This window comes from Pristiophorus japonicus, chromosome 10, assembly GCF_044704955.1.
Source record: "Pristiophorus japonicus isolate sPriJap1 chromosome 10, sPriJap1.hap1, whole genome shotgun sequence".
Lineage (NCBI taxonomy): Eukaryota > Metazoa > Chordata > Chondrichthyes > Pristiophoridae > Pristiophorus > Pristiophorus japonicus.
The window spans coordinates 61,077,211-61,096,283 of record NC_091986.1 but is presented as its reverse complement, the minus strand read 5'-3'; the positions used below and the strand labels follow the sequence as shown (position 1 = coordinate 61,096,283).

The 19,073-nt window shown below is 42.6% G+C and overlaps 1 protein-coding gene across 5 annotated transcripts in view; it reads right to left on the bottom strand.

Moving 5' to 3' along the window:
* Positions 1-19,073, bottom strand: part of LOC139274997 (uncharacterized) — a 288,146-nt gene that overhangs the window by 24,167 nt on the left and 244,906 nt on the right. The window contains exon 4 of one of the 5 annotated variants that reach the window (XM_070891824.1): positions 10,955-11,010. The exons of 3 other annotated variants lie outside the window; for them this stretch is intronic. In XM_070891824.1, coding sequence (XP_070747925.1) covers positions 10,955-11,010 — 56 coding nt within the window. Of the gene's footprint in view, positions 1-10,954; positions 11,011-11,101; positions 13,292-19,073 lie in introns of those variants that run through there. One more of the 5 variants, XM_070891826.1, reaches the window with a different exon arrangement.

Here is a 19,073-nt window from a genome sequence, read left to right as displayed (position 1 = left end):
ATAACTTTGGGAAGACCCCATTTGCGATTTATCAATCTTTTTTTTATATTTTGCTCAAGGGTTTGCCTAAGTTCGTCACTAAGAAATGCTAGTTCAGAAGGAGCAACAACTATTGCAAAATCAGACTTGGAATTTAGCTGGGATAGAATCAGTTTTGGAGCAGGTGGAATGAATACTTCTAGTGATCTTTGAATATGAAACGGTAAGCCCCAATTGCACTGAAGTTTTTTCTGTGTGATGTGCCATTCTAGTCTGCCTCTAGCTTCATCTTTAATGAAACTTGTTTCCATACTCACAGAGAATATTTGAGCTACATTTCCCTTGATTGTTGGAGGCACAGGTGGTCCTTTAGAATTCATTATTTCTATTGATTCTTCGTACAGATTTGAAATTTTCCAGAGATGGGTCATCTGTTTATGCTTTAAACTCAACTCCAAGTGATCAACAGCATTTTGTTGAATGAATGATAAATAACGTGGTCTTGGTTTTTTAAATCCTTTACCAAGTACAATAAGCTTTGGCAAAGGTTTCTTTGATATTGGAAGATAAGTATTTTTGTAAAATTCCTTTATCAGTTTAGGCAAACAATCCATTTTAATTTCCAGACACTGGTTGGTCAAGCTCACAGCCAGATTATTTTTACACTCTGGTCTGAGGTTAACATTGGCAGACATTTCTTTTACTTTATGTATGTTTACCTCATCTCTTTCACGTTGTGAAAATAATTTTCCTCCTTTGAGTCGGAAGTTTGTACCCTGAGAGAACACTTTATAACTCTGATCTAAATTGTTACTGTTAGACATTGTGTTGTTTTCTTTCCGATTTTTTGATGGTGGTATGAAGCCTTTGTCATCTGGAGTAGGAGCCATAAATTGCATTAATGAAAAGTCAATAACTTTGGGAAGACCCCATTTGCGATTTATCAATCTTTTTTTTATATTTTGCTCAAGGGTTTGCCTAAGTTCGTCACTAAGAAATGCCAGTTCAGAAGGAGCAACAACTATTGCAAAATCAGACTTGGAATTTAGCTGGGATAGAATCAGTTTTGGAGCAGGTGGAATGAATACTTCTAGTGATCTTTGAATATGAAACGGTAAGCCCCAATTGCACTGAAGTTTTTTCTGTGTGATGTGCCATTCTAGTCTGCCTCTAGCTTCATCTTTAATGAAACTTGTTTCCATACTCACAGAGAATATTTGAGCTACATTTCCCTTGATTGTTGGAGGCACAGGTGGTCCTTTAGAAATCATTCTTTCTATTGATTCTTCGTACAGATTTGAAATTTTCCAGAGATGGGTCATCTGTTTATGCTTTAAACTCAACTCCAAGTGATCAACAGCATTTTGTTGAATGAATGATAAATAACGTGGTCTTGGTTTTTTAAATCCTTTACCAAGTACAATAAGCTTTGGCAAAGGTTTCTTTGATATTGGAAGATAAGTATTTTTGTAAAATTCCTTTATCAGTTTAGGCAAACAATCCATTTTAATTTTCAGACACTGGTTGGTCAAGCTCACAGCCAGATTATTTTTACACTCTGGTCTGAGGTTAACATTGGCAGACATTTCTTTTACTTTATGTATGTTTACCTCATCTCTTTCACGTTGTGAAAATAATTTTCCTCCTTTGAGTCGGAAGTTTGTACCCTGAGAGAACACTTTATAACTCTGATCTAAATTGTTACTGTTAGACATTGTGTTGTTTTCTTTCCGATTTTTTGATGGTGGTATGAAGCCTTTGTCATCTGGAGTAGGAGCCATAAATTGCATTAATGAAAAGTCAATAACTTTGGGAAGACCCCATTTGCGATTTATCAATCTTTTTTTTATATTTTGCTCAAGGGTTTGCCTAAGTTCGTCACTAAGAAATGCCAGTTCAGAAGGAGCAACAACTATTGCAAAATCAGACTTGGAATTTAGCTGGGATAGAATCAGTTTTGGAGCAGGTGGAATGAATACTTCTAGTGATCTTTGAATATGAAACGGTAAGCCCCAATTGCACTGAAGTTTTTTCTGTGTGATGTGCCATTCTAGTCTGCCTCTAGCTTCATCTTTAATGAAACTTGTTTCCATACTCACAGAGAATATTTGAGCTACATTTCCCTTGATTGTTGGAGGCACAGGTGGTCCTTTAGAAATCATTCTTTCTATTGATTCTTCGTACAGATTTGAAATTTTCCAGAGATGGGTCATCTGTTTATGCTTTAAACTCAACTCCAAGTGATCAACAGCATTTTGTTGAATGAATGATAAATAACGTGGTCTTGGTTTTTTAAATCCTTTACCAAGTACAATAAGCTTTGGCAAAGGTTTCTTTGATTTTGAAGGATAGGTGCTTTTGTAGAATTCCTTTACCATTTCAGGTAAGCACCCTGTCTTAATTTCTAGACACAGCTTTGTTAAACAGATCTCTAGTTTGTATTTCCATTCTGGTTTGAAGCTAGCAAGAAAAAAATCCTCATCAATTTTCTTTGTTTTCTTGCTTCTGCCATCCTTTTCATATTGTAACATGGATAATTTCCCCCTTTTGATTGTTGGGACTGTGTGTTGAGGAACCATTTTATTTTCTTTATTGCCCACATTAGTATTGCTGGAAACATCTGGAGAAGTACTCATAAACTTATTCAAAGATGATTGGATAAGCTTGGGAAGACCCCACTTGCAATTTATGATCTTTTTCTTTGTTTTCATCTCCAATATTTTCTTATGCTCATCACGAAGAAATGCTAGCTCAGTTGGAACAATGACTACTGAAAAAGCAGGCTGTGGTTTTAGCTGGGATGGAATTAGTTTTGGAGCAAATGGAATAAATGCTTCTTCTGATCTCTGAATATCTAATGGTAAGCCCCAGGTTTTCTGAAGGTTTTTCTGTATAACATACCTTTCGAGGTTCTCTCTTACTTTATCATCAATGAAAGTTGTTTCCATACCCACAGGCTCTATTTTAGCTACACTTGACTTGATTGCTGGAGGCACAGGTGGCCCTTTAGGAATCATCATTTCCACTGATTTTTCATAAAGAGTTGGAAGCCCCCAGAGACAGAAAATCATTTTATGCTTTAGGTTCAGCTCCAAGCGCTCAACTGAATCCTGTTCAGTAAAAGCTATACATAATGAACGTGGCTTTTTGCATCCTTCACCAGGTGCGATAATCTTTCCTAATGGCATCTTTGACTTGGAAGGATAATTTTCTTTATAAAATTCTTTTACCATTTCTGGCAAACAATGCATTTTAATTTCTAGATGCAATTTTCTTAAGCACACATCTAGCTTATCGGTATATTCTTGTTTGAAGTTGGCAAGAACAGCCACTTCTGCTGTTTTGCTTGGCTTTGTGTTTTTGCTACCTTTTTTATGTTGTAAAGACAATTTCTCTCTTTTGTTCATCTGTAAAGGAATTCTAATCTTATTTCTTATATCAATATTGCTGGGCCCCATCCTATTGGTTCTCTTTACTTCTGGCTGTAGCACAAGATCTTTCCTTGATAGAGAAAGAGCCATGAAGTTTCTTAACGAAGACCGAATAAGTGTTGGGAGACCCCATTTGTGATTTATTATCTTCTTCTTCGTATTGAGTTCCAATAATTTCCTATGCTCTTTACTTGGAAATGCTAGTTCAGTTGGAGCAACAAGTACCCCAAAGCTCGGCTGTGGATTTAGTTGGGATGGAATCAGTTTTGGAGCAGGCGGAATAAATGTTTCTGCTGATATTTGAATCTGCAGTGGTAAACCCCAGTTCTGTTGCAGTTTTTTCTGTGTAAGGTGCCATTCTAGTCTGTCCCTAATATCACATTCAATGAATGTTCTTTCCATACCCACAGGCTCTATTTTAGCTCCACTTGCTTTGTTTGCTGGAGGCACAGGTGGTCCTATAGCAATCATCATTTCCACAGATTCATCATACAGAGTTTCAAGTCCCCAAAGATGGATAATTCGTCTGTGCTTTAAGTTCAGCTCTAAGTGATCAATGGCATCTTGTTCAACAAATAGTAAGCACCATGGTCTTTGTTTTTGATATCCTTCACTAGCAACAGTAAGTTTTGGTAATGCTTTTCTTGATGCTGCAGGGTAAGCATTTTTATAATATTCCTGCACAACATCAGGTAAGTAATGTACTTTAATATCGAGAGCTTGCTTTAACAAGCACATATTTAGTTTATCTTTACATTCTGGTTTGAGGTTGGCAAAATCTGAAAAAGCACTTATCTTAAAGTTTGCTTTTTTATAAACTTTCTGGCAATGTAGTGAAGGTAACTTTCTTTTTTTGTGTTTCATAATCATTTTGGAATTAAGATCTATGTCAATGTTGGTAAATGTTTTGCTATCTTTCATGATTTCTGACTGGAGCAAGCGATCTTGCACCAATGGAGGTGGAGCCATGAAGTCCCTCAGGGATGACTGAATAAGATTTGGGAGCCCCCATTTCTGATTTCTGATCTTTTTCTTTGTATTCACTTCCAATCTTTTTCTATGTTCAGCACTTATGAAAGCTAGATCGGCTGATGTAACAACTATAACATAAATACAACGTGGTTTTAGCTGGGAGGGAACCAGTTTTGGAGCAGATGGAATGAATGTATCAATTGATTTCTGAATATGTAATGGTAAGCCCCAGTTGTTCTCGAGTTTTTTCTGTGTAATGTGCCAATCCAATTTGTCTCTAGCTTCACCTTCAATGAAAGCTGTTTCCATACCCACAGGTTCTATTTGAAATCCACTTGATTTAATTACTGGGGACATATTTGGTCCTTTAGGAATCATCATTTCAACTGACATTTCATACAGTGTGTCAAGTATCCAGAGATGCATAATCTGTTTGTGCTTTAAGTTCAACTCTAAACGATCAACAGCATTCTCTTCAATAAAAGGTATATGCAACAATCTTGGCTTTTTGAATCCTTCACCAGGTATTAGCCTTGGAAGAAGTTTCTTTAATGGTGATGGATAGGTATTTTTGTATAACAATGTTACCAGTTCTGGCAAATGGTGCATTTTAATTTCTAGATTTTGCTTTATTAAACACACTTCTAATTTATTCTTCTGTTCTGGTTTGAGACCAGCAAAGACAGCTACTTTGTTTGATATTTTGCTGTTGCTACCTCTTCCATATTGTGGCAACAAAAAATCTCCTCGAATGTGCAGTGGAAATGTGCCTTCAGGAAACACATTACTGTTTTCTTTTTCACTGTGAGTGTTGCTCAATATGTTTGTTTCTTTAATTATTTCAGTTTGTAGCACGAGATCCTTCATTGATGGAGCAGGAGCCATAAAATTATTCAAAGACGACAGAATAAGCTTAGGAAGGCCCCATTTACGATTGACAGTTCTCTTCTTTAGATTGAACTCCAGTATATTTTTATGTTCTTCGTGAAGGAATGGCAGCTCAGTCGGGGCAAAGACAATCACAAAATTAGGCTGGGGATTTAACTTGGATAGTATTAGTTTTGGAGCAGGTGGAATGAATGCTTTTTGTGATCTTTGAATATGTACTGGTAACCCCCACTTTTGCTGAAGTTTCTTCCGTGTAATGTGTCTTTCAAGATCTTTTCGAACTTCATTATCAGATAAATTAATTTCCATACCTACAGGCTCTATTTGAGCTCCAATCACCTTGATTGCTGGGGGCACAGGTGGTCCTTTCAGAATCATCATTTCCATTGATTCATCATACAGAGTTTCAAGTCCCCAGAGATAGTTAATCTGTTTGTGCTTTAAATTGAGCTCTAAGTGAGCAACAATATCCTGTTCAATAAAAGGTATATACAGTGCTCTTGGCTTTTTGAATCCATTTCTCGGTACAGTAAGCTTTGGTACTGATTTCTTTGACTCTGGAAGATAACTGGTTTTATAGAACTCCTTCACCATATCTGGAAAATAGTCCATGCGAATTTCTAGACATTGCTTTATCAAACATACATCTACTTTATTTTTATCTTCTGGTTTGAGAGGAGCAAAAACAAATATTTCACCTAATTTGGCTGTTTTTGATTTCCTTCTACCTCTTTCATATTTTGCTGAGGACAACTTTTCTCTTTTTGGTTGTTCAAATGTTTTTTGTGGATAACTAGTTTTATAATTCTCTCCTATTTCAATGTTATTTGCCTTTGATTTCCTTCTTGCCATGATTTCTGACTGCATTATATCATTCATTGATGGTGTAGGAGCCATAAAATCTCTTAAAGATGACTGAATAGAGTTCGGAAGACCCCATCTATGATTGATGATCTTTTTCCTTGTATTCAACTCCAATGTTTTATTAATTTCAACATCTACAAATGGCAGCTCACATGGAGTAATGACCACAATGAAATCAGCTTGTGTGTTGAGCTGTGATGGAACCAACTTTGGAGCAACTGGAATGAATGCTTCTACTGACTTCTGATAAAACAATGGTAAACCCCAATTGTGCTGAAGTTTTTTTTGAGTAATATGCCATTCTAATTTACCTCTGGCTTTCTTACCAATGAAAGCGGTTTCCATGGGTACAGGCTCTATTTGACCTCTATTTGCTTTGATTGCTGGAAGCACAGGTGGAGCTTTGGAAATCATTATTTCCATTGATTCTTCATGCAGAGTTTGAAATCCCCAGAGATGGGAAATGTGTTTGTTCTTCAAGTTCATTTCCAAGTAATCAATAGCAGCCTGTTCAAAAAATGGTATATATCCTGGCCTTGTTTTTTTAAAACCTTCACCACGTGCAAAAAGTTTTGCTAAAGTTTTTTTTGGTGCTGGGGGATATATATTTTGGTAGAATTCTTGTACAATTGCTGGCAAATTATCCAGTTTTATTTCTAGACTTTGTTTTGTTAAACACATATTTAACTGATCTTTATGTTCTGATTTTAGGCGAGCAATCACAGGCAACATTCCTTTTCTGTTTTCTTTCTTGATTTTGATAGCTTCTTCACACTGTGGTGCAGAAAATGTTCCTGCCTTGAGTTGTACAAACATGTTTTGTAAACAAACTGTTTTAAACTTACTATTTAGCAATGCCTCATTTTCTGCTGATATTTCTAATTGTGGCTTGATACTTTTTACTGATGGAGCATGAGGCATAAAACTCTCTAATGACAAATAAACAACCTTAGGGAGACCCCACCGATGATTTATGATCCGTTTCTTTACATTCAGCTCTAATTTTTTTTTACTCTCAGCAGCTAGAAATGCAGGCTCAATTGGAACAATATTTGTATCAAAATCAGGCTGCGGGTTGACCTGTGAGGTAACTAGCTTTGGAGCAAAAGGAATGAATGCCTCTTGTGATCTTTGAATATGTAATGGTAAACTCCAGCTGTGTTGAAGTTTTTTCTCTGTAATGTGCCATTCTAAAATCATCCTGGCTTCATTAGAAATGAAATATGTTTTTACAGCTATAGGCACTATTTTAGCATCAGTTGCCTTGATTGCTGGAGGAACAGGTAGTCCCTTAGAAATCATCATCTCTAATGACTTGTCATGTAGAGTTTCAAGTCCCCAGAATTGGGAAATCTGTTTGTGCTTTAAATTCAGCTCCAAGCGATCTACTGCATCCTGTTCAATAAAAGGTATATAACATGGTCGCAATTTCTTATAACGTCTACCAAGTGCAATTAATTTTGGTAAGCTTTTCTTTGATTCTAAAGGATATGTGACTTTGCACATCCCCTTTACTATATCAGGGGGATAATCCATTTTAATTTCCAAGCATATGTTTAGTTTATCTTGAGATTCTATCTTGTTCAGTTCAGTCTTTTCCCCACTATTATGTTTTCGTAATAGCAATTTTTGGGTGTGCTGTAATATATCCTTATGAGAATCAGTGTTACTGGACAATGTTTTGCTTCCTTTTCGAATGTCTGAATGTGCAATCGGATCTTTTATTAAACTAGAATCGATAAAATTAATTAAAGATTTCTGAACAACATTGGGAAGGAGACCCCTTTTATGATTGATGATTTTCTTCTTCATATTGATCTCCAACATTTTCTTATGTTTATCGCTTCTGAATGCCAGTTCAGTTAGAACAACTACTACGTGCAAATAAGGCTGTGGATTTAGCTGGGAATAAATCAATGTTGGAGCAGGTGGAATGAATGCATCTCTTGATCTCTGAATTTCTGTTGGTATGCCCCAGTTAAGCTGAAGTTTTTTCTGCGTAATGTGTCGTTCCAGATTGATCCTGATATTATCTTCAAGGAAAACTGTTTCTATACCAATAGGCTCTATTTCAGCTGTACATGTCTTGATTGGTGGAGGTATTGGTGGTGCTTTAGGAATCATTTCCAATGATTTTTCATATGAAGTTGGAAATCCCCACAAACTTGAAATAAGCTTTTGTTTTAAGTTTAACTCCAAACGATCAACAGCATCATGTTCCATAAAAGGTATATACAGTGGTCTTGGTTTTTTATATCCTTTCCCAACTCTAATTGACGTTGGTAAATGTTTATTTGATGCTAGAGAATAGGAATGTTTATACGATTCCATTACGAGATTTGGTAAACAATCTACGTTAATTTCAACATATTGTTTCGTTAAGCACATAATTAATTTATTTTTGTCTTCTGGCTTGAAGTTGGTAACAACAGATGCCTCTCTTAAATTGTTTGCTTTTCCTTTCCTACCACCTCTTTCAGGTTGTGATGGAAACATGTTTTCTCTTCCATTCTGAGGCAATTCTTTCTGATGGGGAATGATTTTAAAAGGATATGGCGTATTAGTTTTATTGGACACTGAATAATTTCGATCAATGTTTTCTGACTGCAGTCGTGCCGCAACCATGAAATCATCTAAAGATTGCTGGACAAGCCTGGGGAGGCCCCACTTATTGTTTATTATTCTACTCTTTTCATTTCTTTCTATGTTTTTATGTTCTACAGTTATGAATGGCAATTCGGTGGTGACAACTGTATCAATTAGATTTAGCTGTGAAGGAATCAATTTAGGCGATGATGAAGTGAATACTTCTGTTGATCTCTGAAAATTTGAGGATAAATCCTTGTTGTGTTGGAGGTTTTTCTGTGTAATGTGCAATTCAAGACGGTCTCTCGTTTTGTTATCAATGAAAGTTGAGTCCACGCCGACTGGCGTATCAATTTCTTTAATAATAACTTCAAAGGATTTTACTTTGACTTCAGTTGCAGTAGTTGTTGGTCTCATTTCAAGGTGAGCTACCTGATCATAATACAGCAGTGGTGTTTCAACCTCTTCAGTTTTAATTTCAACTGAATCTTCTTTGAGGGCATAGACTGGCAATTTCTGTATTCCAACAGATTGTTGAACGAGAGGGGTACTTCTGCAGCCTTGAGTTATCTTTCTTTCCAAATTTAATTTTAGGCGAGTGGCCTGCCTTTCATTGAATGTTGAGACTTCCAACTTCATTATGGTCGCATTAGCAGAATCTGGGGAGTTAACTGCCTTGACTGATATTGGTCTCCATTGTTGCGTTCCAATCCTCTTTTGCAGATTGAATTCCAAGTCATAAACTTCATTTTCAGTAAGGCTGAATGTTTTTATTTCCTTCATTTTAAGTTCAATAGATGAATTTTGAGGTAAAGGTGATAGTAGAGGCATCATCATTGAAAGTGACTTCCTTTGAATGTATGGCAATCCCCACAGACTTTCTAATGCCATCTGAGCAGCATTCAGCTCAAGGGTTCTAACCTGGTTCTCAGGTAATTTTGGAACAACAGTAGGTATCATTTGATAAAGCAAATTTTCCATTTGCCGAATTTTTCCAATCATTCCCTGATTTCTTTTAACAATTTCCAACTCTTCAGTAACTGGTGGTAAAACAAAATGAAGATTTTTTCTGAACTGAAGTAACTCAAATTTTTCAACATTTTCTTTTGTCAAAAAAGCAACTTTCTGAATGCATGGGTAAACATGAAAATTGGTATTGTTCACCTTTGCATACCTTTCATGTTCTTCCAAATGGTAGATATCAGACAAAGGAAGCTGGTTTGAATCTGGCAAGACTGTTCCTTGAAGACCATTGCAGTACCTGTTGTTTATAAAATCATTCTGTACTGGCACTCTTTTGATTTTGTCAATTATCACTCTTGAGGCAAGCAAGGTCTGGCCTGTTGGAGATGATGGACAAGCGGATGACATCCAACCTGATGTTTCTATTTCAGCAATGGTCTCAAATAGAGAGAAATGTGTGTTTCCCGTTAAAGTAGTCAAGTTAGTACTTGTAGACCAAGATGTTTCAGATGACCATTGAGTGTCTGAATAATGAGCAAAAGAGGAACAACCATCGCTACTGCAGGATGAAATGGTTTCAAAACAGAGTGTAGACACTGGAGTAAGTGGATTACAAACCTGGGTTTTTAATGTAGAGTAAGGCACCAGTTTCACTACATTAACATATGGTATTTTTCTCAATGTACTGTATGAACTTTTTGTGGTTTGTGTACGGTAACTGAGAGATGACTCAGGAATTGATAATCGTGGGCCTGCCATTTTGGCATTCTCGCCAAGTGTTACCTTTGACATAATTATTTCATCCTTTCTAAATCCCGATGGTGATGTAGAATATCTTTCATACTCATAGCTACTGTATTCAGTTTCTTTCACTGCGGTGTTAATTCGTGATGATCCTGAAATTTTCTTGTCCAATGATTTACTAGTAACAGTACACTGTTCATCAGTACTTGTCCATGTAACACTAGGAGTTGTTCTCCATATTTCTTCTGAAGAAAACTGGTCAGATGTGTTTGTTCCAACCGAAGTGTGCTTTCTGAACAAATTTTGTTTGAAGCATTTTTCCTTAGAGTCTGATGAGGCTAGCCAGTCTTTTCCCCCACCTTTTAAAGCACTATACTGAGAAGCTGATCTGGACTTTTTGTAACTTAATTTTTCATTTGCAATTGAACCAAATGAATGAATAGATGTGTTCTTGAAGCAATCACAACCGTGATGATCACAAAAAGGTATCTCAAAGGAATTTTCATTTACTGATTTTTCATTCAGACCTTTGGATTCTTCAAACTCTGAGTTGACAAACTCTTCTGTTACATTACGTTGTTTTCTGTTTATTTATAACACATACAAGTCAATACACAAAAATTAATTGTACTCTATCAATATATTTTAAGAACAAAACATTGTCATACAGGCAATTCTTTTTCATAAATATACATTTTAAAAGTACAATGATACCATTTAGCATTTTGTCAATCATGATTCACTGTCTAGGAGTTACATTTTCAGATCTGTATTTGATAACCGAAAAGACAGAAAATACAGGGGATGATTTTCATATTTGGCAGACTTTGGGTGGGTGAAGTGATCAGGATGCCTGCTTGATGTCTCCAGAGACGACTTAACCATTTTCATAGTTGAGATTCATTTGAATTGGCAAGCTGCCCACGGGTTTCCAGTGTTGATGAGCAGCTCACCGATTGGGAGGGCAGGATAGCTGGTGCTCTAACATATATTTAAAGCGTGCTTGCACCTTTTAAAGTAAGTATATTTTTTTCATTGGTGTTGATTCGGAGATGATATTTTTAAATTTTTTTTCATAAGGTTGACTACCAGGGCACCCAATGGCCGCGATTTTACAAACCTTGGCTTATGGGGGGAGTCACAGTACACACGGAGATCCTCTTCCCTTCTCATGAGTGGAAGAGACCTTCCCAGGAGATCAACACAGCCTGGTTGCACATTGCAGAGGAGGCACAAGCAGGGATGTGATCAGGAGAACCTGGGTGCACCGCCACAAATGTTTCAATGATCTCAGTAGATCACGAAATGTTTGAACAAAGCCGCACTCAATCTCATCCTGCTGGGCGCGACTCATCACATCCTCATCACTCTAGCTTCCTTACCCTATTCTTTCACATCCTTACTCACCTCCACCCATCCCTCTCTCATCATCATAGGCAGTCCCTCAGAATAGAGGAAAACTTGCTTCCACTTTTAGCATGAGTTCTTAGGTGGCTGCACAGTCCAATACGAGAACCACAGTCTCTGTCTCAGGTGGGACAAATAGTCGTTGAGGGAAGGGGTGGGTGGGACAGATTTGCCGCACGCTCTTTCTGCTGCCTGCGCTTGATTTATGCATGCTCTCAACAATGAGACTCGAGGTGCTCAGCGCCCCCCGGATGCACTTCTTTCACTTAGGGTGGTCTTTGGCCAGGTGTCAGTGGGGATGTTGCACTTTATCAGGGAGGCTTTGAGGGTGTCCTTGTAACGTTTCCGCTGCCCTCCTTTGGCTCGTTTGCCATGAAAGAATTCAGAGTGGAGCGCTTGCTTTGGGAGTCTCGTGTCTGGCATGCGAACTATGTGGGCGGCCCAGTGGAGCTGATCAAGTGTGGTCAGTGCTTCAATGCTGGGGATGTTGGCCTGGACGAGGATGCTAACGTTGGTGCATCTGTCCTCCCAGGGGATTTGTAGGATCTTGCGGAGACATCGTTGGTGGTATTTCTCCAGTGACTTGAGGTGTCTACTGTACATGGTCCATGTTTCTGAGCCATACAGGAGGGTGGGTATTACTACAACCCTGTAGACCATGAGCTTGGTGGCAGTTTTGAGGGCCTGGTCTCGTTGTCAATGCCTGCTCTTGTTGATAGGAGGCTTCCGAGATAGGGGAAGTTGTCCAGGGCCACGCCGTAGATCTTGTTGACTGGAGGGTAGTGCTGTGCGGCGAGGACAGGCTGGTGGCCGACCTTTGTCTTACTGATGTTTAGCGTAAGTCCCATGCTTTCGTATGCCTCAGTAAATACGACCCTCTCTATCTATATTATCACATCCACATCTCACTAGCTACCCCGCACACGCGCCCTCATTCTAGTGTAATCATACCAATTAACAACACACAAGCGTAGGCACTTGGACGTTTTATGCAATAGTCATGTAAAGTTTCTATTACTGTGGGTGTCAAACATTGAAATCTTTAGTTTCAATACTTGCCTTCTTGGAAAGATTTGTGTGTAGCTTTGAAAGTGGCTTAATGTGTTGCAGTGAATGGTGAGACATAACAGTACCCCCTGCAATGTTTATGAGTGCTAAAGGAATGGCTTGGGTATTGTAGGGATGCTTTATGGTGTCAGTGTGGGGTGGTGCAAACCTGGCATATCATGTGGCAGCCAGGGTGTACAGCATCAAGTGAAGTAAATCTGGCCAGGGTGAGACCATCCCTGGCTTCCCGAGCAGCAATGTGCTTTGGTGTTGATGCCCTTGTATCAGTTGATTGCGGAGAAGGTTGGTGTTGTTGTTCTTGCTGCTGGTGTGTCTGGTGCTGTTGGTGTTGGAGCTGATCATGGTGGGATTATGAGGACCAAGGTGAGACAGTTTCAAGGGCAGCCATGCTGATGGAATAGAAACATAGAAAATAGGTGCAGGAATAGCTATTCGGCCCTTCGAGCCTGCACCACCATTCAATAGGATCATGGCTGATCATTCACCTCCGTACCCCTTTCCTGCTTTCTCTCCATACCCCTTGATCCCTTTAGCTGTAAGGGCCATATCTAACTCCCTCTTCAATATTTCTAATGAACTTGCATCAACAACTCTCTGCGGTAGAGAATGCCACAGGTTAACAACTCTCTGAGTGAAGAAGTTTCTCCTCAGGTCGGTCGTAAATGGCTTACCCCTTATCCTTAGACTGTGACCCCTGGTTTTAGACTCCCCCAACATCGGGAACATTCTTCCTGCATCTAACCTGTCCAGTCCCGTCAGAATTTTATGTTTCGATGAGATCCCCTCTCATTCTTCTAAACTCCAGTGAATACAGGCCCAGTCGATCCAGTCTCTTCTCATATGTCAGTCCTGCCATCCCGGGAATCAGTCTGGTGAACCTTCGCTGCACTCCCTCAATAACAAGAACGTCCTTCCTCAGATTAGGAGACCAAAACTGAACACAATATTCCAGGTGAGGCCTCACCAAGGCCCTGTACAACTGCAGTAAGACCTCCCTGCTCCTATAGTCAAATCCCCTAGCTATGAAGGCCAACATGCCATTTGCCTTCTTCACCACCTGCTGTACCTGCATGCCAACCTTCAATGACTGATATACCATAACACTCAGGTCTCGTTGCATCTTCCCTTTTCCTAATCTGCCGCCATTCACATAACATTTTACCTTCATGTTTTTGCCACCAAAGCGAATAACCTCACATTTATCCACATTATACTGCATCTGCCATGCATTTGCCACTAACCTAACCTGTCCAAGTCACCCTGCAGCCTCTTAGCATCCTCTTCACAGCTCACACTGCCACCCAGCTTAGTGTCATCTGCAAACTTGGAGATATTACTCTCAATTCCTTCCTCTAAATCATTGATGTATATTGTAAATAGCTGGGGTCCGAGCACTGAGCCCTGCGGCACCCCACTAGTCACTGCCTGCCATTCTGAAAAGGATGGTTAGTAAAGTAGAGATGACAGAAGCAATCTGTAAATGGTGGGAGAGGTAATGAGGTTAGACTGGATGGAGACTTGTGTAAACCTGAATCTGTAATGGATATGCAGTTTGGAGAAGGTAGTGGTTATTTCGATCAGCTGGGAGCTTTGACTTGACATTTGAATCTGTCAACCCATCAGTTAATTTAATGACCATTGATCTCCCGCCTCAGCTTCACAGACGAGATCTAGGCACAGAGGGAAAGTGGTGGGCGACCTGTCAAATCCAAAAAGCTGGGAAAAAAACCATTGATAAGTGGCTGTAAACAAGCCACTGATAATTTTAATTGGCTTCCCCCGGTGCTGAGTGTTGAGTCTGCTCAGCGCCGACAGACCTGAAATTTGAGAAAGGCACGTGGCGACGGGTTCATAGTGGGGTCCGGACCCACTGGGGAAAAAAAATACTTTCCTAACCGACTCCACCACCGATTGCGCCCGCTGACTCCCTGCAAAATCCAGCACCTTGATACGGCAACTAAAGATGTTAGTGGAGCATATCAGGTCCAGGAAAAAGGACCTTGATCCTTTGGATGGCAGGCACACGTCCCGACAACTCAGCCAACAGGCCTGCAAAGAGGAGGCTGATCATGTGAATGCCTACAGAATAATTCCAAGGACCTGACTGCACAGGCTGATGGAGAGAACCCTCCTAAAGAGGCACTGTTCCTCTAAGTACCAGCATAGAAATTGACATTTCACATGGTATGGATAGTGAGTTGGAGGATTTTGCACTGGATAATTCACTGAGCACAAGTGAGTAGCACCTGGAGCATCGACATAGGACAGCACTGGAGTGAAAAAAACACAGCCCAGCTCTGCTGAAAAGGACAACAATGCAGACTTAAAGAACCCAGCGTAGGGTGGGGTTGGGGGGGGGGATGCATGTAGTGTGGGGGGGGGGAAATGAGTGTCGGGGGGAGGGCATGAGTGTGGGGGGGGGGGATACGTGTGGGGGGGGGGGAATACGTGTGGGGGGGCGAATACGTGTGGGGGGGGGAATACGTGTGGGGGGGGGAATACGTGTGGGGGGGGAATACGTGTGGGGGGGGGAAATACGTGTGGGGGGGGAAATACGTGTGGGGGGGGAAATACGTGTGGGGGGGGAAATACGTGTGGGGGGGGAAATACGTGTGGGGGGGGAAATACGTGTGGGGGGGAAATACGTGTGGGGGGGGAAATACGTGTGGGGGGGGAAATACGTGTGGGGGGGGAAATACGTGTGGGGGGGGAAATACGTGTGGGGGGGAAATACGTGTGGGGGGGGAAATACGTGTGGGGGGGAATACGTGTGGGGGGGGGGAAATACGTGTGGGGGGGGAAATACGTGTGGGGGGGGAAATACGTGTGGGGGGGGAAATACGTGTGGGGGGGGAAATACGTGTGGGGGGGGAAATACGTGTGGGGGGGGAAATACGTGTGGGGGGGGAAATACGTGTGGGGGGGGAAATACGTGTGGGGGGGGAAATACGTGTGGGGGGGGAAATACGTGTGGGGGGGGAAATACGTGTGGGGGGGGAAATACGTGTGGGGGGGAAATACGTGTGGGGGGGAAATACGTGTGGGGGGGGAAATACGTGTGGGGGGGGAAATACGTGTGGGGGGGAAACACGTGTGGGGGGGGAAACACGTGTGGGGGGGGAAACACGTGTGGGGGGAAATACGTGTGGGGGGAAATACGTGTGGGGGGGAAATACGTGTGGGGGGGGAAATACGTGTGGGGGGGGAAATACGTGTGAGGGGGGAATACGTGTGAGGGGGGAATACGTGTGAGGGGGGAATACGTGTGAGGGGGGAGGAAGGCGAATGCGTGTGTGGGAGGGAGGGAGGGATGTGTGCGTGGGAGGCGCGTGCGGCGGGGGAGGAGAGAGAGGTGAGGTGGAGGATGAGGAGAGAGAGGTGAGGTGGGGGAGGGGAGGGGAGGAGGAGGGGTGGGGGAGGGGAGGAGGAGGGGAGAGAGGTGAGGTGAGGTGGGGTGGGGTGGGTGAGGTAGGGGGGAGGAGAGAGAGGTGAGGTGGGGGAGGAGGAGGGAGAGGTGAGGTGGTGGAGGAGGAGGGAGAGGTGAGGAGGAGGGAGAGTTAAGGTGGGGGGAGAGGTAAGGTGGGGGGAGAGGTAAGGTGGGGGGGAGAGGTAAGGTGGGGGGGAGAGGTAAGGTGGGGGGGAGAGGTAAGGTGGGGGGGAGAGGTAAGGTGGGGGGGAGAGGTAAGGTGGGGGGGAGAGGTAAGGTGGGGGGGAGAGGTAAGGTGGGGGGGAGAGGTAAGGTGGGGGGGAGAGGTAAGGTGGGGGGGAGAGGTAAGGTGGGGGGGAGAGGTAAGGTGGGGGGGGGGGGAGAGGTAAGGTGGGGGAGGAGGAGGGAGAGGTGAGGAGGGAGAGGTGAGGTGGGGAAGGAGGAGTGGTGGGGTGGGGGTGGGAGGAGGAGGGGAGGGGTGGGGAGGGAGGAGGAGGAGGGGTGGGGTGGGGGAGGGAGGAGGAGGAGGAGGAGGAGGAGTGGGGTGGGTGAGGTGTGAGAGGGGAGGAGGAGGAGGGGTGGGAGAGGGGAGGAGGAGGGGTGGGAGAGGGGAGGAGGAGGGATGGGGTGGGGGAAGGGAGGAAGAGGGGTGGGGTGGGTGAGGTGGGGGTGCGGGGTGGGTGAGGTGGGGGTGCGGGGTGGCGGCGGGGGGAGAGAGGAGTTAGCTCGCCGTTATTACACACCGCAAATTCCGGACATCACATTCTTCATGTGACCCAATCATTGAGACAATTTAAAATCAGCGATATGATAATGCTGCTCATTGAAACCCTTTGCTACAAATTCCATAAAACACATAAATCCCTTAATCCTTCCTATACTCATCAACTCATTTCGCAGAAGAAACTCACACATGCTGTATTCAAGAATCATGTTAACAAAAATGTTGTCCAAACATATGTATCCAAAAGGGATAGAATGAGGCCAAATAACATGGATGTGGCTGGTGAAAAAGGCTTCCATTCAAATACTAAAGACTCTTCAATAAGCAGTATTAAATTACCTGCCTACGAAACATGTTCCTCATTCTTTCAATGTCGTTCAACTTCCATATATGACTAAATAGGTCATATCCAAAATGAGGGAATCCACAAAGATACTGGAATAAATTAGCATCTTCATAGTATGGGCAGTGTGAAATCAAAGGAATGAAAATTGGGTGCGTTCAATCTCTTCAACTAGATTACAGCTCATGGTGAATGTGAAAATTTACCACATCTTTTTAAAGTGTCTGGCGACATATTGATATTAGTCATGTGCTTTCCTTACCCCTACCATATTATGCTGAGAGCTTATTTGTTTCTCTAACTAAGCACAAGATTTCATTCTGTCGTCAGCATTATAATGCAGGCCTTCTTACAATGTATTTATGTTCACAGTAGACTAGTTTCTATGGGCCCAAGTTTCCACATGATTCGCGCCTGATTTTTAGGAGCAACTGGTGGAGAACGGACTGTTTTAGAAATCGCAATTCTCCACATTTTTTTTTCTGCAGTTCAAGTCAGGTAGAACAGTTCTAGTTTGGTAGAACAGTTCTAGTTTAGAACAGAATTTTTTCTTCAAAAGGGGACGTGTCTGGCCACTGACGCCTGATTTGAAAGTTTCCACAGTGAAAATGTACTCCAAACTAAAGTAGAATGGCGCCAGTGAAGATTTTTGTAGAACTGAAAAAACCTGTTCTACACATTAAAAAATCAGGCACAGGTTACAAATTAGGCGTCCAGAACGAGGTGGGGGGGAAGGGAACTCATTAAATTCGACAATAAATCCTTATTTATACTTCTACAAATATTATACAAATAAATCCAACCTCAATAAACATTTATAAGCCAAGAAAAGATTAAATAAACCATCTTCCTACCTGTGTGAAAGTGCTTCATTCAGGGAGAATTCTGCAGCTGTTCGTGCCGCTGAGCGAGAGAGGGAGGGAGAGAGAGAGAGGGAGGGAGAGAGGGGAGAGAGGGAGGGAGAGAGGGGAGAGAGGGGAGAGAGGGAGGGAGAGAGAGTAAGGGGAGAGGGAGAGAGAGTAAGGGAGAGGGAGAGAAGGGAGGGAGAGGGAGAGAGAGGGGGAGAGAGAGGGGAGGGAGAGGGAGGGAGAGGAGAGGGGAGGGAGGGAGAGGAGAGGGGAGGGAGGGAGAGGAGAGGGGGAGGGAGAGGAGAGGAGAGGGAGAGAGAGAGAGGAGAGAGGGGAGAGAGAGGAGAGGGGAGAGTGATGAGAGGGGAGGGAGGGGAGAGAGAGGAGGGGGAGAGAGATGAGAGGGGAGGGAGGGGAGAGAGAGGAGAGGGGAGGGGAGAGAGAAGAGAGGGGAGGGGAGAGAGGAGAGGGGAGGGAGGAGAGAGAGGAGAGGGGAGGGAGGAGAGAGAGGAGAGGGGAGGGAGGGGAGAGAGGAGAGAGAGGAGAGGGAGGGGAGAGAGGGGAGGAGGGGAGAGAGGGGAGGGAGGGGAGAGAGAGGAGAGGGGGAGGGGAGAGAGAAGAGAGGGGAGGGGAGAGAGGAGAGGGGGGGGAGGAGAGAGAGGAGAGGGGAGGGAGGAGAGAGAGGAGAGGGGAGGGAGGAGAGAGAGGAGAGAGAGGAGAGGGAGGGGAGAGAGGAGAGAGAGGAGAGGGGAGGAGAGGGAGGGGAGAGGGGAGGAGGGGAGGGGAGAGAGGAGAGGAGAGAGGGGAGAGAGAAGAGGGAGGGGAGAGA